The sequence below is a fragment of the Rhinatrema bivittatum genome, chromosome 7 (genome assembly GCF_901001135.1).
Source record: "Rhinatrema bivittatum chromosome 7, aRhiBiv1.1, whole genome shotgun sequence".
NCBI classification, from domain to species: domain Eukaryota; kingdom Metazoa; phylum Chordata; class Amphibia; order Gymnophiona; family Rhinatrematidae; genus Rhinatrema; species Rhinatrema bivittatum.
Window position 1 is genome coordinate 127554224 of NC_042621.1, and position 13260 is coordinate 127567483.

At 44.7% G+C, this 13260-nt stretch overlaps 1 protein-coding gene across 28 annotated transcripts in view; it reads left to right on the top strand.

The window, feature by feature from the left end:
* PAX2 (paired box 2) overlaps positions 1–13260 on the top strand; it is a 192511-nt gene that overhangs the window by 163529 nt on the left and 15722 nt on the right. For 15 of the 28 annotated variants that reach the window (XM_029609098.1, XM_029609100.1, XM_029609097.1 and 12 more), the window contains one exon: positions 5092–5172. The exons of the other annotated variants lie outside the window; for them this stretch is intronic. In XM_029609098.1, coding sequence (XP_029464958.1) covers positions 5092–5172 — 81 coding nt within the window. The remainder of the gene's footprint in view (positions 1–5091; positions 5173–13260) is intronic. 28 annotated transcript variants of the gene reach the window in all.

Here is a 13260-nt window from a genome sequence, read left to right on the forward strand (position 1 = left end):
TGCTGGGGCATGATGGTGCAGCTCTCTACTGCTGCACTGCTTGGGCCTAACACTGGGCCAAACCTCTAGCAGAGATCCCATGGGACCTCTGCGTTAACAATCATTTTTCTAGCTGGTGAATGTCTTCCAGGAGGTATTTCTGTACAATACTATTTAGTGGGAGTCTGAGCTGTCTTTTGAAACCAGATCAAATGATTCCCGCCATAAAACAGACTGCTGGGAAGCAACCTCTTTGCCTTGAACTACAAGCAAACCAATCAGAAAGTAGCTGATGGCATCTGCCAGCAATCAGAAAATCACCTGGATGAAGAGCTCTGCAGATTTTCTTTCTAACTGCTCGGTATTATGGATGACCATGGAAAACTATTTTCTAAAGGCTTATTGCTGGAATTTACCTTTCATCTTTTTCATTTTTTACACTTACTACAAAGTCTCATTTAATTAAAAAACAAACAAACAAACAAACAATAAAAAACGTCAGCTTCTTTACCATGGAGTGTTGCTTTCGGTGTTTTATTCCTAGAGACCCTGGCATTACTAGTGGAATAGTTTAGTCCAGGGTGGGTCCGAGTTCCATTTAAGCCCTCTGTAATCCTGAATGTGCCCAGAAGGGGGAGAACAGAGAGAAAAGGAGAGAGGGAAAGATGGGAGAAGACAGGATGCAAGAGTCTGGGGAGGAAGTGCTAGAAAATATCAGAGACTCCAAAATGCAGGAAATATGGAGCGAGAGAGGGAAAAGATATAAAAAACAGAGGAAAAACAATGCATACTATGAGAAAAAGAGAAAAAGAATTGAAATGGAGAAAGGAAAGGAAAATGTATAAGAAAAAAAAAAGAGAAATTAACCAGATGCAAACATATAACAAATGTTGGGAAAAGATTATTTTGTTTTTGAGCAGAACACTTTGGGGGTCATTCTGAAATTGCTTGCATTGATATATAAAGTCTGTGATTATCTTCCCTTTGAAAATTATCCCACCAAAACTACCCGCACACATTTACACCTGCTGGTGTACATGCACAGGGGGGTTTTTTTGGGCGGGGGGGGGGGGGGGAATGCGCACGGACTTTTGAAAATCCTTCCGAGCTCTGCCCTATCAGAGCGCAGGTAAAAATCTGCCCATCGAGGCTCTGCCACACTCACTGTTATTCCCAAACAGGGCGGTCGGTTCCCCCAAAGCCCATTTCCATGGGTAACGCACTCTTTTACAATTGGATTTTCAAATTGCCCTCCCTACAGTGAGGTCAATATTCAAAAGGATCTGTAAGTGCTTTAAATATTTCTTCCCACCGCCTGGATATATTTTAGCCGGGTGAATCATTTACCCTCCCCTCCCCCTCTCGCGCACATGTGCGGGCAGCGCGCGTGGGGGGGGGGGGGGGATTTTAGTGAAGTACGTGCGGCGATGCAATCGGGCCTTCCCCCATTCCCTCCCAGTCCGCTCCAATTAAGAAGCCGTCTGGGAGGGAACTTCCCTACCCCCCCTACCTAAACTCCCTCCCTCTTCCCCTTCTCCTCCCCACCTCCTAAACCCTTCGTTTAAACATATTTTTGTTTTGTTTTACTACTTACTGCTCCCCTGGAGCAAACGTAGGAGCTGCGTGCCGGCCGCCTGCCAGCGGCTAATGGCCGCCGTCTCGGCTGGCCTCCATCCCACCCGGCCCGCCCCTTTTTAAGGGCCCGGCACTTGGGCGCGTGTCGGCAGCTATGCGCCTGGCCGGACCCTTTTGAAAATGCGCACGGCGTGCCCAGGGCTCGGCCACAAGAGCAACTGCCAGAATAATTTGCAGGCGGGGCCGGTTTAAAATTCCACCAAAAATGAGAAAAACTCTTTGGACATCCGGCCCAAACTGGGCCTTCTTCAGGAAAGATTTTCCCCATCTTGTGGCTATGATTTTGTGCCTATAAATGGTTGTACTAAAAATCGTCTTGGCTCTAGGGGGGGGGGTGTGTGTGTGTGTGTGCGCATACGTTTACATGAACTACAGGTGGACGTTCCCAGAAATGCCACTGAGGCAGGGTTGGAACTTAATGCACATATGTTTTGATTTTAGAAAAGTAGGCGTGTAAGTTACCTAGCGTGAGTCATGCCCTCGACAGGACAAATGTAATTCTATGCAAAGTAAATTGGTGCGGGCAGTCACTCAGCCATCTGAGGATTTCAAGGCAAACTGGTGCGCGTAAGCTCGCTTTGAAAATACTCGATAAAGCCTGCGCACGCCATGTACAGGCAGATTTATTACCACGTGGGCTCTTATAAAATTACCCTTTAAAGGAGGGACTCAGAGGGAGATTTTTTAAAAAGGTGTGGGGACTGACTGCAATAAAAGCTGGCCACCTTTTATCCACACCCTGTCCTAAATAAAACTGGGAAAGTTAAAGAAATGAAGCAGAGCAGGACATAAAGAAGGAATTCTAATGTCCACCCTTACTGGATCTCTGCTAAGAAGGCTTTTCCATCAGTAGGGATAGAGGGAAGCGGGCCACCAATTTGCCAGCTCCCCTCTATGGGCTGCTGCAGTGATCCTTAGTCAGTGCATGGATTCCTTGTATGGTTTTGGAGGAAGCAGGAGTGCTTTCCTTTTAATTCCTGTTTCTTTGCCTTCTGATTCCATTTTGAGGAACTTATTTTCCATTTTTGGATTTTGTGAAGGAAGTTCTAAAACTGGCCTGCCTTCTATTTCGGATTTGGTTGACCGATCTTGTACTATTGGACCGTTCTGAACCTAATCCTCTGAGAGACTCATACAACCAGTTGAGGTGTGGAGAGAGAATTGGACATCGACCCATTTGCTAAGAGGAGAGCAGGAGTGAGGAGTTAAAGAGAAGCGGGGCACTCCAGAGCCAGTTAAGAAATCCAAAGGAAAATTTGGGGAAAGTGGCTGGAATGGTACCCTTCAGGTACAACAAGGAGTGAAAGGAACCAGAGGCATGTGAGATGTGAATACCATGACATCTGACTGAAGGCATTGTAAATGGAGAATTGAATTTGATCCATCATCCTGCCAAGGCAGAGATCCCCTAGGAGGAAGCTTTAAAATGGCCCCCTGAGCCAGGAAGGAACTATAGAATCACAGATTTACCCTCATTAATGTCTGTGTTATGGACTATATGAAGAAAAAAAGATTTGTTAACAATACAACAGTAAAGTTATGCTGGACCCTCATTGTGAGTCCAGCATGGTTATTACTATGTGCTACAGAGATTGTGAAAGAACGGCCAGGGCCTAGAAGACTTATTTTTCGCCTTTCATTGGGGAATCCTGGAGAATCTGGGGCTAATGGACTGTGTGCAAAAGAAAGTAACTTAAGCCTTTGGAGTCTTGAAGAGAAGCACAGTCCAGGGGGGTTCAATAAAACCGAAAGAGGAGGTAGCAGGGACTCGAGAACGAGGCGGGCCGACATGTCGCTGCCAGACACCGACTAACAAAGCTGCATCGCTGCCCGCAGACGTTGTTCGAGCTTTGCCTGTCTTTGTCAGACCGTGCCGTTCAGCCTGCACCTGATCCATCAGGATCCGAGTGCGAGAAAAGTTCATTTCAGACCCAGCGTGACACTCCCCGGTGGCACTTTAGCACTAACATCTTCATCTATACGCGGTGTTTCAATCAGCCTGAAAGCGGAGAGGAACTGGGGAGGGGTTATTAAATGCTTGCTGCTGTTTAAGAGCTGTAATGAAAGGAAACCTTCCAAGCTAAAGATTTCTTCTTTCTTCTTTGTTGGGTTTTTTTTTTTTTAAAGAAGATTAAACAACAACAAAAAACCAAGAAGAAGGGGAATTATTTAGGCCAGCATCCAGGTTTTTTGGTTTGTTTTTTTTTTTTTTTTGGATTAATAGTGCCATTACTCAAGAAAGGCTGCAGATTATGTTTATTCTTAAAACATTGTTTTTTTTTCTTTTATTTATTTGATTTTTTTTTTTTTTTTTTGCCAGCAATTAAACGCCTGCCGTTATTGATCTCTGTTGATTTTATGTCCCAGGATTTGCATAATCTATTAAAGATGAATGATTCATGAAGCCCTTATTCTGGGGAGCCGCAGGCTTCCCTGGGAGTGCAGGCCAGGTGAGCGCCCCAGCCTCCTCCTCTTGTCCTCCTGCTGCTGGGATCTGTGTGGGAGGTTGCCGGAAAGGGACGCCCCCAGGGGAACCTCAGAGACAAGTAATCCTCTAAGCAGGAATGTCCAGGGATGTAAAACTGTGAGAGCTGTTAATCCACCAACGGGAGGGAGTGAACCGACAGCTTTGTGTCATCAATATCTGCGAGATGTCTGAAGCTGCCGTTCCGTGCATGTCAGAAGGCCAGGGGGACAACTTCATGGTTTGTTGTTTGAGACCAGGCTTGTCAAACGGCACGCCCCCTTCAGGAAAGAAGTCCCTCTTCTGCAGTATGGATCATCACTGGGTACTCGGCCAGTAGTGCCAAAATGTGCCACAGCCTGTACTGTTTGGGCTGCACTACTTGCAGATGTGTATAACTCTGACCCTGGCACCGGGACCCAAAGAAATAGTGGGAGGCCCAGCACAGACTGGGAAAGTTACAGGAGAACCCAGTGCAGGGGCACTAAGAAACAATAAGGAGGCCCAGTGCAGACAACCCAAAATACTGGAGGGGCCACTGCATATGCTTAACATGAAGCCTAGGGCAGAGCTTGGGATGTATTGACGGGGAGCCCACTGCTGTGACCCTCTGAAGTCCTGAGACTCTTCTGCAAAATGCTGCCCAAATTACCGGTGAGGCAACAAAGCAGTTGAGTCCTTCGTGGTGAAACAATGATCGAAAAACAGTTCCCCCTCATTTAAAAAGCAACTGTCAGGAGAGCAGGAAGCCAGAGGCCTGAATGAAGTCCACAACGGCGATTCCACTCGTAGAAATGAACAAACCGCACCCAACGTCAAGGCAAGGCTGTGAGATATTAAATCTTTGTAAGACGAATAATAGGATAAAAGAAAGAAACTGGGGGTGGGGGAGGGGGGGGTGCGGAGAGAAAGGAAAGAAGGGAGGGGAGAAAGGAAAGAAGACTGAAACCCCAGTGCTTGTGGGTAGGGTAAAGTGAGAGTTTCCCAGACGTTTACAGTCCTCTCTTTTTCAGCATCAGAAGTGTTCCGTAATGACCGCAACCTTCTCGCCTGTTACCGGGACCCTCTGGAAAACATCAGGAGACCTGCTGAGGGTCAGCGGTTTTTCCACTTTTTTTTTTTTTTTTTTTAAGAATAGCAAAACCTCTTTGTTTCTGATTGAATTATGGGGAGGGGGATTTCCATACCAACAAGACACTGACAGATAGCTGAGCATCTTCTTGATGGAATTATTGCCGGAGGCCCTGCATGTGACCTGGCCTAGAGGCGTTATCAGGTCCAGAGGAGCCTGGCCTAGTAGTTTCTCCAACCGGCACCTCAGGAAACCATTTCTCAGTCTCCCAGCAACAGCACTGCCAAAAATAACACCTGAATCAAACCAGGTGGCAGTTAGTGCAAAATCATGAGGGTCTTTTTTATTTTATGAGAAATAAGTGCTCTGGAAGTATCTCCTGCATAGCCCTTCCTGTCACAAACCCGTGACAGGAATGGCTAAAAATGGAAGATGTGGTCATAATAAAATTTGCACATTTTGAATTTCTCTAAAATGTAAACAATAAAAAAATTAAAATATCTTTTGTAGAAATAGGGCCAGCAGTGTAGGAAGAGGCAAGTTAGGGTGGTCACCAGTCAGTCATTTCTGGTTTTGCAACTCTTTTTCTAGGATTTTCATATTAAGAAACTTCCAGAATCTTTGGAAACTAGACGTGAAAAAATCTAGACCGGACTCACCTGTTCTCTATGATCTGGAGCTGCTGGTCACCCTAAAAACATAGAAAGTTCCATGCTGGGTCAAATCAATGGTGAGGCCTAGCATTCTGTCTCTGACAATGGCTGGCCCAAGTCACTTGGAAGCACCCAACAAATCCATAGTTGCCATTTTGAAGCACTACTGAAGTTTCTGCTGCCATATCTCTAGTATCACGATACAGCCCAGGCTTTCTGATAGCTGTTGAATAGACCTTAAGTACTCAACAGCATAAGTTATTTTTAATTCATGCTTTATAGATGAAGAAGTCTATATTCTGATATAGGCCAGATAACAAAGTTAGCCGGATAAACTTATCCAGCTAACTTTGAAGGCATATTCAATAGTGCAGCTGCACTATTGAATATAGTCGGCTATCTTAAAGTTAGCCGGCTAACTATAATCAGCTGACTTTAGGACAGTTCTTTGGCCCAACCAGACTTAGCCACTAAGTCATCCAGCTAACTCTGAATATCATGTGTCTGAATATCAGAGTTAGTCGGCTAACTCAACTCCTCCCAGTGATGCCCCTGAAATATCCATAACTTATCCAACTAAATTCTAGCTTCCTAACTTATTAGCCAGATATAATATGGCCGGATATGTGCCCAAATATTCATTTAGCTGGCTAACTTCTGGGTTTACTGGCTAAATGCTTTTAAATATGGACCTCAAAATGTTTATCTAGTTTGGAAACTGGGGGTTTTCCCCCTCTCCTTTTCACTTCATTTTATAGATCCCCTTGGGCAGTCACCTTCCTCCCCCCCTACAGATAGCATGCCTGGGTGGCAATAAGAATCCTTGTTCAGGGTCATGCCTATGAGACAATCCTTCAGTGCTGCACTATGGCTGGCAAAGATCACCATGGCTGCGGCAGCCATGTTCTATCCCTTCCTAGAATGAAATGCATTATCTCCATGATCTCAAACCTGAGTCTCTTGCACTGGAGCATATGGCACTGCAGTTTGATCATGGCCACAGCATGGAAACTGAATGTTTGCATAAAAATGTTCTACCATCCTAACATTGGCTGGCTAGGTCTAGTCTGTACTACTCAATTTGCTCATCCATTTAATAGCTAAGGCAACCCAACTGGCTCTGTTAGGAGCAGGTGAGTCAGGTCTACTTTAAAGCATTCTGAAGCTTTCTTAATAATTACTCTGACTCAGTTGTTTTTATCACCCAGAATCAGGTGACCACAGACTCTTGTTTCACAGATTAATTGCAAGAACCTACACATAGCATACTGTCAGGGTGAAACAGTGAGAAAGAGGGAGCTGGGGAGAAGTGATAGGACTCTTGATGATAGAAGTAGAGCACAGCAGATGGCCAGGAAGGTTGGTTCCTCAAATTGGTAGAGGGCCAGTTGACAAACTGAGCAGAGCCTCACTGGAGCAAATAAGGAAGAAAGGTAGAAATTGCTCTGGGAATAAAGAAGACTTGGGATGAACAGAAGAAATGAAAGGATTGCAGGCTGGGAGAGGAGCAGATAGCCCAAGGAATGGGATATATATATATAGCCAATGACATAATGTGTTCAGCTATCCTGCGTTTCATAGGACAGTCTCATATTTATAGTTAATCTGAACATTTTTCAACTCTGCCTCCCCCCCCCCCCTCCCCAAACAAATTTCATCCAGTTCAGTTCATTTCACTTCACTGGGGCAGGATTATATCCTTTCAGGCCACACATATCCCAAAATGGCCGTCCCTACAGTATTTGAAAGTTGGCTATAATAACCCTGAAGGTCCCATGTTCAAACTAATTCTGAGAACTTTCCCTTATGGCTTTTTCTTCCACTTCATTCCATCCCTACAATACCTCTTACACAGCAAAGCTACTGAAAATGCCTTCTGTATCCCTACACTCCTGTCTCGTCCCATAAAGGGGGAAGTTTGATGGGTTGGCCTCTGGAAGGCGTGAAGTATTTTTCCTTCTAAGCTCCTATAGTGTACAAGGGACATGAGTGCCAGGATGATCCTGACTGGGAGGATGACAGGCATATTCTTAAAGCCTAAGAAACAGAGGGACAAACAATTTAATGTATCTTAACCTCCAGCTTTGCAAGGCTAGGCCCCATGCTATTGTTGTAGGAGAAAGGGCTTTACTGTGACTTTCAGGCTGAAATCCTATCTGTGGTGACGGGGCTGAGAGGAAATCCAGGGGCCGGATCAGAGATTGGCCTAATGCTACAGAGGCTTAAGCAGGCTGTTTTGCTAGAGATTATGGTTTCACTCACACAGAGCACCTGAAAAATGTTGTGGTTTAGGAAGGATTAGGACCAAAAAATTCATTCTTTTAAAGAAGGAAAAAAAAAAAAAGAAAGAAACTGGAAAACCCAGTATGCCTGGTTGCTGTACAAACATGATTAACCTCTACCCGCACAACTCTGGAGCTTTTTCCCATCCAGTTTAAAACAACTACCATCCCCCATCCCACCCTTCTCTTTCCTCCCTGCCTTCTGGATCTGTGTTTCCAGCTGCACTGCATACACTCTCCACCCATGCAGTCATTTTCCACATCTGTCCTACCAGTCTCTTCTCTGTTATGTCCTTTCTTTTGCATGTATAAAAAATAAAGGCAGCTGTTCAAATGTTCCCCTTCCACCTACAGTGACACATGAGTCCATGGGTACTTAGGCGTCATTCCCTACTCGCAGTTTTTTGTCTTGTATTTTAACCTCCCACCTCAAGCTGTCCAGGACATATAGACCTATTGTGCTGGTAGGCAAAAGGATTACAAAGCGCAGAATGCTTTGGGATGGAGCGTTTAAAAATCAGGACTGGGGAATGATTTCCTGATAGTCATCTAGTTACTTGGAAGTTTAAGTTTGCCCTTTCCTATTTCCCAGCATTCTGAGAATTTCTCAATATGAATAATTTGGGACCAGGAGCTGGAAAACCAAGACTCATTTATGCTATGAATTGATTAGGCACCTGACTCAGGTTTATCCTGACAGCTAATGATTAGGGCCTGGCTCTGCCCCACTGTATCTGAAAGATTGGTAGTCCTGCTCATCTTAAGAGTGTATAATTCTGGACTACAGCTCACTTAATATCCCAGTGCTCCTGGGAAGATGATCTGTGCTTTAATTGTGATTCTCTAACCTGACAGCTTTCATGTGACTTGGAATTCACTGCTTTAACTCAGATCCTCTCATTTGCTATTATCAGCATGTCATTGCCTTGTCTGTCCATCTTGACTAGATTGTAAGCTCCAAGGAGAAGGGACTATCTCTTCTGTGTCTGTGTAAAGCACTGCGTAGGCCCTGGTAGCACTATACAAGTGACAATAATAATAACTGGTCACTCCACTACGTAGGGGTCAGTTGTATCTGTCTAAAATAGACCCTGCTTCTCTTCGAGGAAATGCCCCAGATGTGGGACTCTCTCAGCCTGTCAGGGTTGATTTGGATCAGGTAGTAGCCCTAGACCTGAAGCTAGGTGATCACTTTAGCTCCAGCTATTGAGAGACTCAACTAGTAATCAACTAGCGCTTTTTTCCTCTGCTACAATCTATCTGTTCAAATCAGAACTTCACATCCTTATTCCCAATAAAATAATGAAATGGTTGGCCAGAGAATCTCTGCCCATATGCCTGGAGATGGGCCTTTGTTTTTAGCATCCTTTTTTTTTTTTTAATTCCCAGCTTTATGTGAAAACAAATAGAGCGAGAAGACTCAAGTTTTAAGAATTTTAGCTCTGAAATTAAAGACAGTCCAAAAAAAAAAAATCCTCTTTAAGACAGTGATTTTCAAAGCCATTTCAGCCATTGATTTAAGCCCCACTGCAAGCCCTACTGATGGTAGCAGGGTGCAGCAAGCTGCAGTATAGAGTCATAAATTAGTACCCTGCAATCAGTGGTTCTCTCACCTGTCCTGTTGACCACACAACCAGTTGGAGGTTTCAGGAAATCCACAATGAATATGCATGAGATGTGTTTGCATACACTGGAAACTCAGCATATGCAAACGTATCTCATACAGGTTCATTATGAATAACCAGAAAACCCAACTGGCTGTGGGGACAACAGGACAGGTTTGGGAACCCACTACATTAATCTAAACATTATTTCCCACTGCCAGTTTCAGTGACCACAGCACAATGTAGGCTGCTGCAATATGCCAGTGAATAGGACATAGTGTAGATGATGCAATATTGGTTTATTCTGGTACCTGATGCAGAAGTCTGTAGAAGGACAACCATTTTTATAGCTCCAAGCAATGGGCTTTAGGCCAGAGATTCTCAGTCTGGGGTTTATGTCCCAAATGCATTTTGCAGAAGACTATCATATGACTTACATGATGGCACTTGCCAAAATGTGCCAGAGACTTACATGGCTCGGACCAGACAGAATTTTAAACCTTGACCCAGGAGCTCAATACTGAAAGGCCCAGACACAGACCCTGAAAATCATCCAAGAGCTCAGTGCAAGAAAAGACAGAAAGGCCACTGCAGAGGGCAGCCAGGATGCAGCAGGTTAATGTTTTATAATCTTAAAACAACTTTAGAGCTTGCAGCAGCACCACGTAAAATCCGGAGCTTTCATTTTACAATATTTGCAGTGTTGCCATGTTTGAAACCATTTTGAGGTGACTGCGTCATTGGCTCATGGGCTAGAAAGCAGCAGGAGTCACTGCTTGAATGTGCTGCCGGACTGGAGCTCTGTTTGGTGTTTAAGGCAGACATGGAAAAAGCGAGGCACGGTGCAGCTTGTGGGGTGCAGGGCTTCACGTTCCTCTCTGCCATGATAGTCTATGGTTTTGTGTTAAATTGTGACACTTACATGATGCTGCAGAGTGACAGATAGGCAAAGGAGTGTGTGATTAGAGATTTACGTACTGTATTTGTGTAACTGTGCAATGCGCTGCAATATACTGCGAGTGCCTCATACTCCAGGAAGGGAATGGACTCGACCCTCGATTATTGCATAGCCACAGGGCTGCAATTGCTGCTTACCGTAAGGCACTTAGATGCATGTGTGAACCAGCTCTCCGCTGGCCTGTTGAAATTTATACTTTCAATAACTTAAGATTTTACAGTGAGATTTTGGGGATGTGTAATAGATTTTGATTTTAGATTTCATTACTTGCCTTTCCAAACTCATGCGCAAGGCGAGTTACATTCAGGTACACGGAAAGATTTCCCTGCCCTAGAGGGCTCACAATCTAGGATGTGGTACCTTTCTCAGTGGGGAAAATACTGTGGTAGTTTAATAACCTGAAGTATTCGGTACTGCAGGTTAGTAGACCCCCATGGTATTTTCCCTGGCAGTAAAATACCGCCAGGAAAAATGCAATGGCTTTGCAGCCCAATAAAATAACATGCATTGGCGAGGCTCCTTCTCCCAGGGCCACAACATATGCTTGAGTATCCCAAAAGAACCCCCCCCTCCCCCCCCAAAGAGTTAAAAAAAAACCCCCAGGGGATCATGTGAGACCTCCCACCCCCTCCCGGTTCCTTCCCCTGCCCCGACATCTCTAGAGACAGCCCCAAGATACTAAAAATAAGAAAAGTAAAAATAAATAGAAGGTGCGTGGAGAAGGCCCCTCCCCATCACATGATCGAGGTATAAGCTGATAATTGGCTGGCTGGCGCCATTTTTCTTCAGATGGGGCATGGCCCAGAGCTTAAGGAGCACGCCGGGCTCCACTAGCCACCAAAGATTGCTAGATATAACTGGGGAGAGGACCCTAAGGCATGGACGTGAGGCTTGAGGAATGGTTCAGAGACCTGGGAAGGGGGCTTGGAGGCTGGGTGGGTGTCACATTTTTCAAAGGAGTGCAATTGGGAAAGGAGGGTGGCACCTTTCCTGTGTGACTAATATTTTCTTTTTTTTACTTTTAGTGCCTTGGGGCCACCTCTGGAGGCACTAAGAGTGGGTTGGACAAGAGGTCTCACAAGTTTTTTTAACTGTTTGTGGGGGCTTCTCCTGGGCCCTTTAAGACACTGCTCAGAAGCATCAGGTGGTGCGTTAGCATCCCGATGCACCCAGGGAAAGTTAGCTAACTTTCATGCAAATAACACAGCATGCAATTTTTCAGGCAGGCCATGATATTTTATTACCATTCAATTGCCTAGTAATGAGCTGCTTTGCACACAAAGCAGTTCATTAGCATTTTGGCGTAAAATAATGCACAGCATTTTAAGTGCCATCTGCTATTGCTGTGTTAAGGCGTTTACTGCCTAACACAGCTAACTCAATACACCCCTGAGTGTGTACCTTGAGGCAATGGAGGGGTCACGTGACTTGCCCAAGGTCGCAATGGACATCAGTGGGAGAAGTGGAATTTGAACCCTGCCTTCTCTGACTTGCATCCCACAGTTATAACCACTCAACTGGCTCCCCACTTTTGCTTTCAAACTCTGATCTGGCTATGTAAGTGCTGGGTTGTACTTCCTTCCCTCTTCACCATCCATCCATCCCCTTGTTCCTATCTTCCTTGTATACATGCTTCTCATGGAAGGGAAGGATCTTTCTATAACTCTTAAGGCAAAGCAGTCTTGAGCTCCAATCTGATATCTAAGCAGGCATTTCCAAGCAGTGATAAGGTTTATGAAAAAGGCAACAACCATTTGCATCTTGTATCGGAAATAAAAACTGGATAAGTTGGGAGTAATGCAGCGCAATAAATGTAGAGCAGTGGCTTTGAAAGAGACATCTTGGAGGCCGCAGTATTTCCTATCTGTTTCTGACCTTCTGAACAGAGGATGGAGATCCTTTGTGTCTAGAGCAGTGGCTATGACAGACAGGAAGGCAGTATATTTTTATAGAGATTAGTGCACTGATATAGCACAGTGGAGCATGTTGTGATATACTGCAGAGAACATTAGATACAACATAAAGGCAATGGATTGAGATATAGAGGATTGTACTAACAGAGGACAGGACGGCGGGCTGTGATATACTGCAGAGAGCAGTGGGGATGATAACTGTACTGATGGAAGAGAATGGATCGAAGTGCACGTTGCTGGGGTACTGAATGGATCACGTGGAACAGTTCGTTGGTGCCTTGTGATGGCAGTTCACCGGTGGCTGCTCAGTTGGCTGACCTGAAAACCTTTAGTTTCGGAGTCGTCTTATCCAATGGAACGCTTCTATTTTGAAAAACAAACTAACAAAAAAAAAAAAGGACCCTTCCATTGCAATTGCTTGTCAAGAGATTATTTTTTGTAATGCTTGCTTAATATCACACAAAGAATATTTTAGAGCATAAATAAAAGAATTCATTTTATATGGGTTCAGTGAGGGGACAGTAGTAGAATTTTCCACTGCTCCTCTCTGCAAACTGAGATAGATTGAAAAGATCTCAAACCCAAACCGGTTACAAAAAAGCTCTTTGCACTGAACTGCCGAGAAGGTAGCCTTAATGGAGTGAGACACTGCTGCCTATCACAGTCCTACATAGTTTGATCATCTGCTGTTTTTTTTTGT